Source organism: Anser anser (assembly GCF_964211835.1).
Source record: "Anser anser genome assembly, chromosome: 1".
Taxonomy (NCBI): Eukaryota; Metazoa; Chordata; class Aves; order Anseriformes; family Anatidae; genus Anser; species Anser anser.
Genome location: NC_139720.1, coordinates 176,359,497 through 176,377,012, shown reverse-complemented (window position 1 = coordinate 176,377,012; position 17,516 = coordinate 176,359,497). Strand labels below are relative to the sequence as shown.

Here is a 17,516-nt window from a genome sequence, read left to right as displayed (position 1 = left end):
TTTTGAGTTGCCTATCTAATCAATGCTGCAACTGCAGATGCCACTAGATCTGTGGCACTGGTTCTATACCATTGTTATGTCTTACTAGCCTGAACCATAATGAAAATACAGTAATAATTTATGTCTAGTCTGGAACGTGACAAGTCATTATTTTATAGGAAACAAAATAATTTCCTTAATAATCACACTAAGATTGTGAAATTACTTGAATTTACTTAAACTTGACCTGATAGCCTTGAACTAGGTATTAATAAGGGCTGAAATAGAAACATATTTACATTTTTCCCAAAGTAGAAAACAGTATCCATGCACTACAAGTCTCATAACAGAGATAATACAAAACTATACAAAACTATAACATACGAAACAAAACAAAACAAAAAAACCAGCAGTTACACACAGTTTTAACTCTCAACTTTGATATCAAGAAACAATGCTGCAAATGAACTAATTCCCTCTGGAATTTTCACCAAAGAAAAGGTTACACACAAAGTTATAGCAATACTTAAGGTATCATAACCCTAAGGAAAAATATATAACTTACTCTAGGAACTCATGCAGGTATTGTATGCAGTTATACAATTATGCAACAAACTAAATTACTGCAAACTTACATGATACTTCTTCAGGAGAATTCAGGTCACATCCTAATGTTGTTGCCAGCAGAAAGAAGCAAAGCATACATATTACTTGTTTTCCCCATAGGAAATATTGTACTTTCCAATGAAAACTCTGATACTTACTACTGCCTCTAGAAAATTTTACCTAGTTTGCTGACTAATTTATAAGAGAGAGGGGAAAAAAAAAAAAAGAGAGAGAGACAAAATTACTACCTATTTCTATAAAGGAAAAAAGAGGAAAAGCCCGCTAGGAAAAAGAAAAAAAAATTATTAAAAATTGAGTAGAATATCTGAACAGGTGAAGTAAATATCTAGATTATAAAAAAAGTAAGTAATTAGACTTTTACTTGGGGAGGGCACTGGAACAGGGAGGAAAGCATATAGAAGATAGAAAAGATAGAAAATGGGAAACTTCTGCTTACACTGGAAAAAGAGAAAGCAGCCTACTGAGAGTGGGCAGCTGCTACAGAAAGGAGGTGGCTATCGAGGAAAATAGCAATGAGACATTCTTGTTCTACAAAGAGAACAATCAAACCATGGGATATCAAAATGTACATCCAGCTCTCATGGCTCCTGAAGCTGGACCATCATATTAAACCATTAACTTATTTCAAAATCAGATGTCTTTTTTCAGGTATTATGCAACTAGACGGTAATGTTAGGCATCAATTACTGTACATCCCCACATATTCTGTCTATATTCTACACCTATTATACTGTATGCATACGCATGGTCCCAGCATCAGACCTATATCATCTTTAGCCAGTAGCACCTCATCTGATGCTCCAACTGCTCTGACTTCTGAGGCTGGGAATCAGAATGGTATAAACAAGCAGACTTCATTGCACACCCTTCACAGTTCCAACCATAGTTCGTTATCTCCACAGTTCCACATCCTTACTAGTGTAACAACAAAATTAACAGTTCTGAATGTGCAGGCGAACAAATAGCTCAAATGAGTTTTAGCTATTAGAAAGGTTGCTCTTTATTGTCTCTTTCAAATGTCCATCCATATACACATTCAACTGTAGTCAACTCTCTCCATCTGTGGCTGCAATCGGAATGAAATCAGAGCCTGATGGGAGTGGTGAGAAGACTATTTTACAAGTATGACATTGCAGTTGGAAGCCTATAGCATAGTGTTTTATGAATATGTGGATAGAATCCTATGTGAGCTACTTTATAGATATTTTACACAAAGCTTTTCAGCCTATTTCTTCAGTATTCTAATGTACCACAAAATACCCACCTTATTAACGATTATAACCCATTAACAATAGGACGGGTATTTTGTGGTACATAGAAATACTGTAAAAATTTGTATTTGCATGAGAAAATCATTGAAGCATTATAATATGTATGAGAGTTGAAGTAATTATAATATACCAATGCCTTTTCTTATAGCTCTGTAAAAGATAAAAACATCCAAAAAGGTGTTCCAAATTGTATTTATTACCTAGCAGCTTTTATATTACTTAATACAGTCTTCTTTCAACTATTTTTTGTAAATGTACATCCCATTAAATGCATGTGAATAAGTACTTCAGCTTAGAATCCTTATAGGTGCATGCATCCTGCCCACCAAAATACTGTACGATCATGGCATGAATAGGTGGAACAACATAAAAAATAAAATAACAAACAGGTAAATAAGACAGACACATCAGGTCCTTGTTTGCAAGAAGACAATGATAACTGGCACAGGCTGATTCATATGACGAGAACTAGTACACTTGCAAAAGTGATTAAACAAATAGACTTATATTTGGGCTTTCAACCTCCTTCCTCTCTTTTATAGCAATGAACTCCAGAATTTATAGTTAAGGAGTACTGCTTTGGGGAAATTAGTCAAATAGCTAAACTAAGTCATTAGGCAAGGTTTTTTAAAGCAGAAATACTGTCTTAATTTCATTATTAAAATATAAATGTAATTATACTGATCAAGCAGTTTCTAAATGATGCTAGCTTATTCAAAAAACAATGACATTAGACTCTCTGATGTCTCTCTTCCATTTTTAATGGAAGTTGATAAAATCTTGAAATAAAATTCAATTTTGAAATTATACATCTCAAGATCTAAAATCCTCTGAGCAATATGATATATATAAATCAAAAGAATCTGTTTCTTAGCTATAATCCAAATACTTGCTTGGTCCCACGCTAGAACTGAAAGTTTTAATCGAGATTGATTCAACTCCTGGAATGACATAACACTTCTCTAGTTTTCCTGTGAGAGGAAGAGAAAGGAGATAGAGATGAGCCTTCTACTACAGTGGTGCTGGCTGAAACGGGAAAATTAACACACTGATGTCCCCAGCAGTAAAGTTATTTAGTCTAGTTCCAGTAGACATATAATTCTCCTGTGATTTTCAATAGACATATAATTTTCCTGTGATTTTCAAGACCCTCCTATTTTAAGATATATTCCTACCACCAAGACTTAGCTGCTTTGGCTTACAAGGTTGACCCATCACTTCGCAGATGCTATCAAAAGCAGAATAACAAGATCTGAGTGCAGTTGCACCTGAGGTGAGCACAGATGATCAAAAAAGCACAGCAGTGTTACCTAGTATTCCATGAAACAGGATGGCTAATAACCGGCAACTCTTCCTTTCTGGGTCTATTATCTGAAAGGAGGTATAGAACAACACTAGAGCTGGACAATGAGACAGCACAAGTCAATAAGTACAACAAGGCAACTGAAATTGCAAGATTCAGTTACCAAAAGCGGTTAGAACCAGAGCTAGACTGCTGCACTTGAAAACCTCTTCAGACAAATAACTATGTCCTGTTGGATCCAAAGTCAACTTCTTCCATGGATCAAGAATATACAAAGGAAAAAGTAAAAGAAGAAGTCTTCTTGTACAAGAACAATAACTTGCTTCCTTGCAAGTCTTCATACATTTGCATTTCAGAGGCTGTCCAATTCACAAGCAAAGTCTTTTCATTTAATAATCCTCAATAGATTGGTCTTCCATGCATTTGTGTAATTTTTTATATCTGATAAACTGAAGTCCTTCAGCACAGAGTTCCCATTCTTAATTATGCACTATACAAAGAAAGATTTCCTTTTATTTGTCTCCATAATCTTGATCAGTTTTGCTGTATCTCTACTATATCTTTTAATAGCAAGAAGAAACGAAACCATATAAAGTACGTACGATGCAGCAAAGCTTGGAGTTATACAGCGATGCATTTTTTTCATTATTTTGTTTTCCTTTCCTAACAGCTCCTAAAATCCTACTTACTTTTAACCATTACTGAGATAGAGAAGACCTCACCAATGTATCAGCCATTAATTAAATTGTTAACTAATTCTACCCTTTATTAATATTTTTCTACAATATGTCCACCATGGATATCAACTTCCATAATCACAGATCCTCAAACTGCTCATGATCCTTTTTAAAAACTGTCACTGCATTTGCCAAGTGCTTCCTTTCCTGTGACACTGGCATGAGTTCAAACTACAGTTTACACAGAACAGTTAATAGCTCAGCCTTAGAGCTGCTTCATCCTTCAGTTCCATTAGAGTTCTTGGGTGAATACCCCATGGTCCTAGCAATCTGTTCTGTCCATCTTATTGGTCTATTCTAAAAGTTCTACTGACAGCGCAAGTTGGGATAGAACCTCCAATGCAACGCTTCCCCCAACATCCTCCCCAAAAAACTAATTTGTAGACAGCTTCACTATTGGATAAATTGAAATAATTTTAATCTTTAGCATTTGGAAGTGGGAAAGAGGGGTGTTACTCAAAGTTTCTTTTCTTTTTCTTTGGAAGACATATTAAAATCGGTAATTCATACTTTTCTATTGCATTGTTATTAAAGTCTTTCCCCATGCTCAAATTTCACTAGTATGAAAATTTTAACACCTTATCTCTAATTCAGTAAAGCAGTAAGAATTAGAAGAGCACTGGAAACGTGCTGAAGCCACTGAAATTTAAATATAATCACACTGTTAAGCAAATCTGAATGAAGAAGGGAACTTTCAAAGATGTGGCTTATGCGCTCATCCATCTTCTGTAATATATGTTAAGCAGCATTAATGTACCGCAGTATTTCCCTACCTATGCTATGTTGTTGGTTGCAAGTAAGACTATTAGTTGAAAAAAAATGTGTGTTTTTTTTTTTTAATCCTCTCATGAACAATTCATTATTTCCCTTGATGTCAAAACTCTCTCAGTTTCACTAAATGGCTTCCAGAAGTTGGACAATGACTTATTTCTAGGCCAAAGTCCAAGGTACAAGCTATCTTTAGATCTCCTTACAGTGATTTTTTTTTCAAATTGTTATTCTATTTATCATCATTTATTTACAAAAGTAAAAATGCCTTTTAGCCATTCATATCTTTATTCACTGTACCGTCAAAAGTAATTTTATGATAATATATATGTTTTTAACCCTTGACTTTCAAAGACTCAAAGTCTGGACTGAGCATAAACCAATGTAAATCTTTTTCTCTTCAGTTTCTTGTACAACAGTCATGCCTGTTTGATTGAGTGAAGCTTTTAATTCAAAAGTGTTGTCGACGGAGGGAAGACACAAACGCTCAATATGAGTGTTAAGTATGCTTCAGCTTTAATGGATAGCTCAATTGTCTTTTATCGTGTACAGAATAATTAGCTCATACATATTGCAAAAGCCAAGCTCCTTATTGGTAAGCGTCATCTACTGCCCTATCTGTTAGTTCCGCATTCTTCTATCCGCTAGTTCCCATTTCCAATCTAACTATAATTCCCAGGGCAGTATGCCCTCTACTATCATTGTTTCTAATTGCCTGGGATTTCTCACAAGAGTTCCCAGACAAGCCTTGCGTACGTGTCTTTGCTCTTGTTTCTCTAGACCAGCTGGGTGCGGTAATCCGCCATTTCCTTATCTTGCAGCTGCATGATATCAATGTGATTACGTGCAGCGAGCCAGTCCTCAACAATTCCCCCGTTTTTATTTTGTGCTAGAAAAACCTTACTAGTTAACTGCTCGAGCCTTTTTACTAGGCAACTAAATACTACTCGCGCCGCTATTATAGTTAGGACAATTATTAGCAGTAAGCGTAACCCTTCTTTTATCAGACCCAATATCCAACCCCCCATGTTCCCAAACCAATTTGCAAACAGTCTATCAAGCCAATTATCTTGGACCACTATCTTCTTGGTGTGGTCTCTCAGCCATTTCAGCTGCTCGTGGATTGATTCGCCATGGTCCGAGAGATTAAAACAGCACATTCCTTCGAGCTCTTCACATCCGTGGCCCTGTGCCAGCAGTAGAAAATCAATCGCCGCTCTGTTCTGTAACACAGCGTGTCGCAAGCTATCCAGGTCCTGGGCCATTTCTGTGAGTACCTGCGTAGTCACATTTGCTTGTTTTACAGCCCAACAAGCTAGTTTCCCAAGACTAGCCATAGCATGAGCCACAGCCACTCCAGGCACAAGTGCCGCCGAAAAGAATCTTTCGGCTGGACCCCAGAGCTCGACCTGATCATCACAGTCACTCCCCAAGGTTTTTAGACTGCGTCTCGTCCGGCGTTTCCATTGTCGAGTAATGTTTCGCAGCTCTTGACTATGTAGATCAGGGGCAAACAGGGTCAGGCGTCCCAGATAGCGTCTCGTCCGGCGTTTCCATTGTCGAGTAATGTTTCGCAGCTCTTGACTATGTAGATCAGGGGCAAACAGGGTCAGGCGTCCCAGATAGCACGGCCCACCGTGTGCATTTGCTGGAATCCCCTGCCATGCTCGATCTCCACAGATCAGGAATATACCAGGTGGTAAGGCCTTAGCAGTTTGCCTTGGCCATGTGCTTGAGTCGTTCCCGTATGCCCCCATGGTGGTGTTGGTGGTGTCGTTGTACCCGCAATAGCTGCTATTAGCTTCGAACCCCCTTGTGTGAGAGGTCACATTAGTCCATTGAGTCATATTTTGTTTTCCTTTATTCCACATAAAGCACGTCTGTGTCCAGTTATTACTGGTGTTCCCTACCGCCACTGATCCCAACAAATCCAATTCCTGGGGATCCCATGGCAAGCTCGTGTTCAGAGCCACTAGCGCCGCCACAACGGCGTCGGAGAGGTTGGACGAAAGATCGAACAAATCAGTACTTGCGGAATATGGTGCTAACAGTTGTTTCAGCTCCTCCTTGTTCCCTATTGGGACCCCGAACAAACAGGTGCGGAAGGGATCAGTCGCTTTGGCAAGAGATAGGCAGAATGCAGACTGACCGGTGGAGTTGGCCCAAGTAACCCATATATTGTCGCGTGGCTCAATCTGCGTGAGTCCTTGTGCTAGGTGGATTAGAAGCACTAGATGCAGAGTCAGAATCAGTATGTCGTTCTCTGGATCCATTTTCCTGGAGTGCAGGCTTCACGCATCGGCTAGGCACCCACACTGGACCTGAGGGAGTAGAGACACAAACATAACCTCTACCTATATATTATAATTGAAGGTATGCACGACATAGTTTTTGGTTCTGTCGCTGTTTTTACAACATTGCCTTCAAATGGCTTAAATACAGTCTAAATTTAGGTTACAAAAACCAAACTTAGATTGAGTGTAGAGCTGTATTCCACTACTTTAACAGACCCCTTGTTCCCATAACAGAACCATGAACACCGATAATACAAAAATATGATCAGGCTTTCTGTTAGTGTAACACTTCTAAAAAGTAACCAAGACCTTTTCATTTACACAGAAAAAGGGAAATTGTCCTTAAGAACCTAGTGTAATATAGAAGGATGATTTTCTCCGTGTTGTCGACTGTTTTCCTCATTATCTGTAACTCAGGGACGTGTGAAACAGCACGAAGCCACCTGTGAATTCCTTTCCCACAAAACCGATAATACAAAAATATGATCAGGCTTTCTGTTAGTGTAACACTTCTAAAAAGTAACCAAGACCTTTTCATTTACACAGAAAAAGGGAAATTGTCCTTAAGAACCTAGTGTAATATAGAAGGATGATTTTCTCCGTGTTGTCGACTGTTTTCCTCATTATCTGTAACTCAGGGACGTGTGAAACAGCACGAAGCCACCTGTGAATTCCTTTCCCACAAAACAGCACAAAGCTCGCTTAAGAACCTAGTGTAATATAGAAGGATGATTTTCTCCGTGTTGTCGACTGTTTTCCTCATTATCTGTAACTCAGGGACGTGTGAAACAGCACGAAGCCACCTGTGAATTCCTTTCCCACAAAACAGCACAAAGCTCCCTGCGAATTCTTCTCCCACAATTCCCCCTGTTTTTTTTTTTTTTTTTTTTTTTTTTTTTTTTTTTTTTTTTTTTTTTTTTTTTTTTTTTTTTTTTTTTTTTTTTTTTTTTTTTTTTTTTTTTTTAAACGCTTTCTATAGATTTTTTCTATCAATCACCGCAGACACTGCAATAAGCAAGGTACAATAAGCAACAGGGTGAAAATCACATGCAGAGCTACGATTGTAAAGTAGCGTGCCTACTAGAATCTACATCAGTCAACAAGCCACTAAGCGCTAGGAATGTTGCTTCGCAGCGATACTGCTTCCTACTCGCACAGCACAATCATACAATCACACAATCATGCAGAGAGGCCTCCTGCACTTCTCATTCATACCACAAGATAATATCACTTAAAATAATTTGTGTGCAGCTTCAGGAGGTCCTTGTCTGCTCCCGTGGTGAGCGGCTGAGAGTGGAGACCCCTCCGAGGAAAAAATGCTCGGGGTGCACCTAGGGGCGTCCGTTCCACAGTCGATCCCACAGCCGAGCAGAGCGGCTCCTGGCGCAAGGAAGGATGCTATTATAGTTTGTATAATGATAGCAAAGAAATGCATTGCAATAAGGAGCACGTGTGGCATTGACCCCTTTTTACACATGCTATTAGGGAACATGGCCGATACCATAATTAGTATTTCCCCGGTAAAGTCTTTGTCAATAAGGCCCGTTAACACCAAAGCCCCATTCAACGTTACTGATGATCGTCCAATCAAAAGTGCGCCAACAGGTTGATTATCGATTTTTATAGGTCCCATGACACCTGTTTTCACCGTAACAGGTTTGCTGTCCATTAGAGTCACATTCACAGCGGTTGCCAAATCCAACCCGAGGCTCCCTCCGGTGGCTGGCTGGAGATAAAGGGGTTTGTCTTGGCCGGACTCCCCGTCGTAGTTGTCGCCGTTGAGGGGAAAGCCGCTTTTTGTGTCGTCGCGGGGCGGCGGTTCCCGCTGGCCCTCCCGTTTCCCTGGGCCTTCCTCCAGCAGACGGTCTCGTTGTGCGAGTTGGATTGGCAATGAGGGCACCACACGTTCGCCGTCCCGCACTGCCTCTTCATATGGCCCACGATACCGCATCGATGGCAACGTAGTGCAGGTCTCCCTGATGAGCGAGGGCCTTTCCCACTTTGCAGGGGGGCAAGGGCGGCAAATACTTGCGACTGACTAGCTTGCAATCCCTGGCTGATACTCTCTCCTACCTTGCGGATGGCATCGACCAAAAGGGCCTGTGAACCTATTGGTATTTGCGATAATCTATCAAGAGCCTCTTCTATAGTCCAAGTACTGGGCAGCGTATTTAGTACGTTTCGAGAAGTTTGATTACAATTTTGAAGGGCACATTGTTTAAGAATAGGGCCCTTGAGATATTCGGGTAACCCAGCTACCTGTATAGCTGCGGCAACCCTATCAATAAAGGTTCCAAACGCTTCATCTCGCCCTTGCTTGATGGACATATAGGAGGGCATTCTTCCAGGCTCTCTAATTTGGTCCAGTGCCATCCTAGCTAGTGTCATGGCAGCTTTTGCCTTATCCGGCCCCATTAGAGCCTGGGCCTCCAAGCGATTGTATGCACCGACCCCCAAGAGCTCATCCAGCGTGACCCCGTGTAGTGGATCTCCGGGCTGGCGCTGCACCGCAACTGCCTCCTGACAAACTGACTGCCAGTGGGCATTAAACAGCAGAATCTGATGCTGCGTCAGTATTAGCTTCATAATATTACGAATGTCGCCGGGGAGCAACACATTAGTGGACCACAGATAGTCTAACATCTGTTTTGTTGGCTCCCCACGTATTCCTGACTCATTTACCGTGGCACGCAATTGGGTCAGAATTTTCCAATCCAGATTCGTCATAGTAACAGTTGTCTGGCCCTGGGCGTTGGGCGGAGAGTACACTACGGGGAAGGCGCCTACAAGCTCTGTCGCCGCCCCGACATCGCCTTCACGCAACGCCTCCCCTGCAATCTTTGCCCAAAGTCCTGCCCTCTCCGACCCTCCTGACTCGATCCTCATATCTTCTAAAAATGGATTCTTATTTCTCCCTTCCCCTGTGGCCTCTTCCTCGAGAGTTTCCGGGGGTAGAGGAGGCGCACTGGGTTGTGCTCTCTCCTCCCCTCCCCCGGGGGCCGGGGGTTGAGGAGGCGCACTGGGTTGTGCTCCCTCCTCCCCTCCCCCGGGGGCTTTCATAGTGAATTGCCGGACTGATGGAGGGAGGGGGTACGGATTGGTCTCTTCATCCGCCCTCATCGTTTTGCGCAGCCGCTGTGTCGCAGCGGCTGCCACTTTCTGCTCTACCCGATATATCGTTAAAGCGTTCGTAACAGCCCGCCATGGTTTTGCCAGCTTCTTAGCCGTCTTATTCTCACTAATCATTTCCTCAAACAATATATCACCAAACTTACGCCACTCATCCTCCTCAAACAATGTGTCAGGGTTAACAAAGCAGCCCTTCGCCACCCCATAGGCCACTAACCCCTGTAATTCTTTATGACAATCTATATCTGGCGTCTTACGCTTTTCTAAAAAGCACTTAAGTAAATCAATTGCCGCCTGTTTCTCCATGCTTACTCACGGTGCCGTTGCCCCCGTGCAAAGCGTGTCTTACGCTTTTCTAAAAAGCACTTAAGTAAATTAATTGCCGCTTATTTCTCCATGCTTACTCACGGTGCCGTTGCCCCCGTACAAAGCTTCCGTTCGCGGCGTTCCGGCGGGACCCGCTATGGGTTCGTCCCGGGCGCTCTTCCCGAGTCGCCTTCTGCTCGCCCCAATCTTATGTTCCGCGGATTCCGGGTTACGTAGTCAGAACCGGCTTTCCCCTTGTACTCCGTATACCGGCTTACTCGTTCAGGGTTCTCGTCCAGCAAGGTCCCTGTTCGGGCGCCATTTGTTGTCGACGGAGGGAAGACACAAACGCTCAATATGAGTGTTAAGTATGCTTCAGCTTTAATGGATAGCTCAATTGTCTTTTATCGTGTACAGAATAATTAGCTCATACATATTGCAAAAGCCAAGCTCCTTATTGGTAAGCGTCATCTACTGCCCTATCTGTTAGTTCCGCATTCTTCTATCCGCTAGTTCCCATTTCCAATCTAACTATAATTCCCAGGGCAGTATGCCCTCTACTATCATTGTTTCTAATTGCCTGGGATTTCTCACAAGAGTTCCCAGACAAGCCTTGCGTACGTGTCTTTGCTCTTGTTTCTCTAGACCAGCTGGGTGCGGTAATCCGCCATTTCCTTATCTTGCAGCTGCATGATATCAATGTGATTACGTGCAGCGAGCCAGTCCTCAACACAAAAGCACCTACTTGAAAGGTTAACCTGATGACTACGTTTAAACAGGCCTCAGGACTTACTGAGTCTTACTTACTGAGGACTTACTGACAAAATAGCTATCCTTGTCTTACAGACTGAAGTATAAGGTTATCATACAATCATAAAATAGCCCAGGCTGGAAGGAACCTCAAAAAGATCATGTAGTCCTACCTTTTGCTTATGTTTTGTAGGTTCTTAAGAACAAAGAAGTAGATAAAAGCATCACATGTTTTTCAAACATCGCTAATATTATCTAATTCTGTTAACGCTCCAGTAGAAAACAAGCTGTAACAAGCAATTTCAAGAGGAAAGCAAGACCACAGTTATAACTCATTGCACAAACTTACTTGCTAAGTTACCTTCAAATTATTATTTTATCAGTGTCATTATTACTTTATCAGCATCTGATCGATAAGATCCTTGAAGTAATGCCCTCCAATCCAACAAGACTCTGAAGACAGAAAATCTCCAAAGCACTTCCTAAGGCCAGAAAACAAATGCCTGTACAAAAAAAAGATTCACAGTACAAAGTATTTTAAAACTCTAGTTTGTCCTCCTGAGTTCTGCAAAGTCCTTCTCTCTTCAGTTTAGCTGTCTCTTGCTAGAGCAATTTCCTCTTGCCATTACCTCTCTCCCTTATTCCCCTTGAAGTCAGTGTCAAGTTTCCCACTATAAACACTTCACGGAAGTGAGAATTCAAGCACCTGAAGTCTGCAATTTTACAAGTTTTCAGCTGTGGACACACAAAACAGAATGCAAAGGAGGGGCAAAGAAGTAATGATATTAATAACTATGTACAGCACAGAGCACAGCAACAAGGGAGTTAGTGGAATTGTCCTACATTTCCCATTTAAAGCTTTTTCCCCTTAAATTTACAGTTCTTAAAATAAATAAATAAATAAATGGAAAATATGCTAGTCTGCAAAATCATCACTGAAAAGAAACCTTAATAATTATTCACTAAATTGATTTAATTAGCAAAAGTTGTAATTATGACTCACACATATACCTTGAATTACAAAGCAGAAAAAAAGTCAAAAGATTTTTCAAAATAATAAAAAGACTGACTTCAGATATAAACAATTACAGCATGCAATGACCATTGATTCCATTACTTTAAATAGGTTATCTGGCATATTTCTATTTCTATTATATCTGGCATATTTCTATTATTCTATAATATGCCAGATAACAGAGGTTATCTGGCATATTTCTATTATTGTATACACCACATGCTCACCCGTTAAGACATAAATTAATATGTACTTTCTTTAAGAGACCATAAATCTCCTTTTTTGTCTTTGTTTTATGAAGTGTATATATAGAACATAAATGAATTCTTTTTTTTGTACTAGTGCCAGTCTTTAAATTTAAAGTCATATACTACTCCAGCCTAAAAGATTAAAGAAATGTGGAGGATTACAGTTGTAGAGCAAGTTCCAGCAAGCTACTCAAGAAGTTTACTATGTATTAAAAGTTCAAATACATTTTCAAGCAAACTAACAAAAAAATGAATGCTTTCATTGTTCTGATAGCAATATAACAAAGCTGAAAGCATCTATTTTGAGATTTACCAGTTAGCTAGCAAAGACAGTATTTAATGTAAGTGAAATTTTTCTGTGCATATCATCTAAAAATCCTTTGGTTAAAATATACAAACCCAGCTTTTACACAGAAAAAGAAGGACAGTTCTCCTATCTAAGCCATGTTAAGCATATCTCACTTTAAATCCACATACTTGGACCACCTGACATTAGGAAAAAAATGCCATATTAACCCTAAATTTCTTTGCCCCTTTGCCCCTCTAAATTATTCTTTGCCTCACATAAATTTTCCCATCCATGTAGTTAAAAATAAATGTTTAAATTAAATGTGTCAATGTCTACTTAAAATATAAAGATTTTTGAGTATTACTTTGTATTAAGAGAACTATACAGGTCACCAGATGAAATACTGAAGCTGCAGTGTCATTACACAGCTCACATTCGGCAGACATAGCATAACACTGCTGATAACTAAAGTGAATCCATTCCTCCTCTCCCTCACACACTCAGCTTTTCTCCTGGCTATATATTCCTACCATTTATGACAGAGGTAGTACAGGAGTGGGGCAGGATACCTAACTAGGAGCATGAAAGAAGGTATCGGTCAGCTCTCTTCTCTTCGTCATCAATGAAGTGACGTAGCTGCCCAGCTGCACACAGAACATCACCTTGCAACCCCAGTTTAGCAGAAGTTGTCACTGGATTTGAAAAAGGCTGTTTCACCCATTTTCCTGACACTTTACACTGACCAGCATGCTTTTCTATCTGTACAGCAAATGCCAGAAGTTAGTTTTCAATCGCACCGGTTCCCTGCCCCAGTTGAGTGCATAGCCACATAAACACTCGTGCCAAACTGAAACATGACATAAACCAAATTAATAACATTGACTAACGTTAAATTATAAGCAAAAGTTACACATCTTCAATTAAATACTACCTTCACCTTTAAGGGTATTTCTCTCAGAATATTACACTAGAATACCCTAATAAGACATTTTTTCATAATTAATTTTATCTCCTCAGCGTAAGATTTAGAACAAACCAGTACCATCTATATCTACAGTTAAGATGAAGACTCTTCTGATAGAAAAATGATTCCCTTAAAATCTCGTCTCCTTCCTTTAAACTACGGCTTTAATTTCCCTTCATAAATTCAGGATGTGCTGTACAGTCTTACCAGCACTCAGCTCTCAAAACCATTCAGTGCTTTACTACATATCCTTGCAGATGAATGATACCTCAAGATACAAAAAAGACAACTTATACTAATAATTATGTAAAAGTCATTTCATTACAAACACACATTGTGCTCTTTTGTAACTACTTTCATTAAATTCATTTTCAAAGTATACACTATGTGTTCTGACGTTATTTTTAATTATTTTATTAACGTCTGATCACACCTTAGAACAATTCAAGATCTTTTCAACAGAGAAACAGTGGATCAGGTTTTTAATCTAATTCATCAAGTGACTGCACACAAAAAAAGACACGACAGCAACAGAGATATGGTAGTGCAAGGGCAGGAATGAATGATCTGATACAAGAGGCACAAAAAACTTACCAAGCTAGCATTATCAGTTGCCTTACATACCAAAAAGGAGGAGGCAAAACTAACCTGACAGCAGATTGATCATTAATCTATGGGAAGAAACAGCAGTACATAAGACTCCAAAATTGAACGGGCTGAGGGGAAAGAACAACCAAAATGGGATTGCTAGGGCAGAGTTAGCGTACTCTGAATGAAACTGAATGAGGAAGCCACAGTCATCAGGTGGACTTACAAGCTATGCAGACAGCAGGTGGCCAAGGACATCACAGATGAACGCACTTCCTCACACCAGCCCCTGAAGTACCTCGAACACCTGATCTCGATAGGTCATTTCTACCAACCTGAGATACCAGACATGATATCACCAGACACCAGCACATAATCAGTTAGTGTGCAATGTCTCTAGATCTTCAAGATAAGGGCATTATGCTGAACGGTAACTTTAAAGTAGCAGCAGCACACTTGCAAGTCAAATGCTTAGGTTTGAGTCTTCAGTTCACAACTGCTCACTGCTGCAGCCAGTGGAAGCTGCAAAACCTGGGAGGCAAGTGGCTATGCCAAGAGACGGGTGAACCACTGGAGATTTCCCATCCTGCATTTTGCAGCCAAGCCTCTTCCTCAAACATTACAGCGGCACTTGGTGTTCACATTTACCTTATGTGGTATATGGGGACAGAGGAGAGATGATGAAGTAAAGTAAATCTACCCTTTATTTGTAAATCTTTGCAACAGGAATACTAACTATAGTGTTGTCTAATAAATTTAAAATAGGAATTCTCATAATCCAAAGACCAGGTCATTGGATCACTGTCCACTGATACATGGAAACACAACATACACACTTTTTATATTTTTATTAAACTCTACCTTCAAAATACTGAGTTCTTTTCTTAAAGATGCATTCACATGTTAAGTGTGCCAGAACCTCTCTGATCTAGTTGATTGGAACCAATCTCGAGTTTAAATTTACTCATGACTATTTTATCCTGTTCCTCTTGGTTTAAACAGTTCTTTTCCCATCCTAATGCTCTTTTTCTAAAAGAAAAAGAAAACATCTTAGTGCTACACATGATCTTTGCTTCCTCTTAATTAAAGAATCCAAATCCATTTTAATCCCTTCAACTGATGTTACCAGCAGTCTCTATGCATCTGTGATTTAATCTGTCTCAGGTCTGGAACAGCAGAAGTGAAAAATCATGTTACAAAGCATGAATTGCAAAGATATTAATGACAAAATTTCCCTACTGGAAACAGTTCTATGAAATCCAGAATCTGTTCTGCTCTTTTCCCCTTAACCTTTTTTTTTTTTTTTTTTTTGGGGGGGGGGGGTCAACAGCTACACACACATACACACATACATGCACATAAAGGCCAAGTAAAAGTAAACAATTCTAGTGCTAACCTAAAACCTATGTTCAAATCCAGGCATAAGCATCTCCTCATTTAGGCTCTGATACCCTGACAACAAGGAAAAGCAAGCTCTATGTCCCGCTCTTATATAACGTAAAATGCATTTGAATGGACCAGTAAAGAGTTAGTTTACTTCAGACAGCTTCTTTCTCAGATGATTTATTACAAGTTTTCTGCTTTCTTGTGGCAGACATGTACACTTGTTCTCATGCTCTCCATTCTCAGACACCACTGGTACTCTCCCACTTTGCAAGAAGTCAGTCAGCTACTGTAGTTTTCCATAAGGTATTAACAAATGGGCACTAGCGAGGCTAAACAAAGATAGTAAGAAACGTTTTAATGACTGCTGCAAAAGTTTAACAAGGCAGTTACTACATGTTCAACCTATCCCACTGTAGCTGCTTTTCTCATCCTGCTGTCTGTATCCACCCATCTCCTACCCACTTCCTCCCAGCATCAGATACAGACCCTTTGGACTATGTACTATGATACTGAATACCAGGCAAAGGAAGCAGCATTTGGTAACATGAACAAGCAACTAAACATATTGAAATTGCTGTTATGTACCAAAGTTCTGTTGATACCTATTAGCAAAATTACAGGTTAAGGTTTCTGTAGAAAAAGTCCTATGGTTCTTACTCTGTTGATCATGTATGCAGTTTGAATATCTTGAGATGGCTTGAAATGAACATACAAGATCTTTCACAATTGATGGACTTAAAACAGCAAAATTTGCCAATCATACTTAAGTTTTTGGCTTTGTTCCAAATTTTAACTTAATTCTGTAACTACTACTCATTTACCTTTTTTACCTGTGATACCTCCTTCAACTTGCTAATGCCTTCAAAGTCGGACATCACGAAGTTCATCTCTCTTCATATATGCAACACATCATTTAGAGACTATATAATAAATACATATTCCCCAAACTGATCCTTCAGAAACTTCACAAATAGCCTCATAGTCCTATATATCCTTTTTCAATATTCCGTATCTCATCTTGAACCTACCTATTTTTACAGATCTGTGCTGATCCTACTTTTCATTAATGTTAGTACAGTGGCAATCCTACTGCAGTCCACAGAGGTTAAACCTATCAAATTTACTTTGCTTAAAAAAATTATCATCTTCTTGAAAGAAATCAAATTCTATCAACTGTCTGGCATATGTTATTATTCATGTGCTGAATCTGTCCCCCTCATTTTTTATATTCACAGAATCATAGAATGGTTTGGGTTGGGAGGGACCTTAAAGATCACCTACTTCTAATCCTTTGCCATTGCCAGTGACATCTCCCACCAGACCAGGTTGCCCAAAGCCCCATCCAGCCTGGCCTTGAACACTTCCAGGGACGGGGCATCCACAGCTTCTCTGGGCAACCTGTGCCTGTGCCTCACCACCCTCACAGGAAATTCTTCCTCATATCTAATCTAAGTCTACCCTCTTTTAGCTTAAATCTATTACCACCCATCCTATCACTACACTTCCTGATAGATGGTCCCTCCCCAGCTTTCCTGTAGGCTCCCTTTATGTACTGGAAGGTCTCCCCTGAGCCTTCTTTTCTCCAAGCTGAAATACTTCAACCCTCTTTGCTGCTCTTCATGAGAGAGGTGCTCCACTCCTCTGATCACCCTCCTGTCCCTCATCTGGGTTCCCTCCAACAGGTCCACATCTTTCTTATACTGGGGGGCCAGAACTGAACACAGTATTCCAGGTGGGGTCTAATGAGAGTGGGGTACAGGGAGATTTGTGGCTAATACAAAGATGTGTGACCATGTAGAAAAGAAATACTGTTATTGTATAATAAAAAATAATTTTAAAATCTTGGTAAAAGGTAAAGTAAT

The 17,516-nt window shown here is 40.0% G+C and overlaps 2 protein-coding genes across 6 annotated transcripts in view; both read right to left on the bottom strand.

Moving 5' to 3' along the window:
* The window catches only part of DIAPH3 (diaphanous related formin 3), a 247,857-nt gene that overhangs the window by 143,789 nt on the left and 86,552 nt on the right, over nucleotides 1-17,516 (bottom strand). The window lies entirely within an intron of this gene.
* On the bottom strand, nucleotides 6,216-11,151 carry LOC310904437 (endogenous retrovirus group K member 9 Gag polyprotein-like). Of its 3 annotated transcripts, none has more exons than XR_014588335.1 (2): nucleotides 10,513-11,151; nucleotides 6,216-7,006 (listed from the first exon to the last, which is right to left on the bottom strand). XR_014588335.1 is itself a non-coding variant. In XM_083849186.1 (2 exons), the coding sequence occupies exon 1, from the start codon at nucleotides 9,863-9,865 to the stop codon at nucleotides 8,660-8,662; it is 1,206 nt and encodes a 401-aa protein (XP_083705312.1). In that variant the 5' UTR covers nucleotides 9,866-9,897; the 3' UTR covers nucleotides 6,216-7,006; nucleotides 8,481-8,659. The 3 variants fall into 3 exon arrangements, 1 of the variants encoding a protein (XP_083705312.1); XR_014588336.1 differs by having other exon boundaries at nucleotides 10,517-11,151; XM_083849186.1 differs by lacking the exon at nucleotides 10,513-11,151 and adding an exon at nucleotides 8,481-9,897.

What these genes read in the sequence shown, in the direction of transcription:
- LOC310904437 (XM_083849186.1), bottom strand. Translation starts at nt 9,865, where the DNA reads ATGAGGATCGAGTCAGGAGGGTCGGAGAGGGCAGGACTTTGGGCAAAG.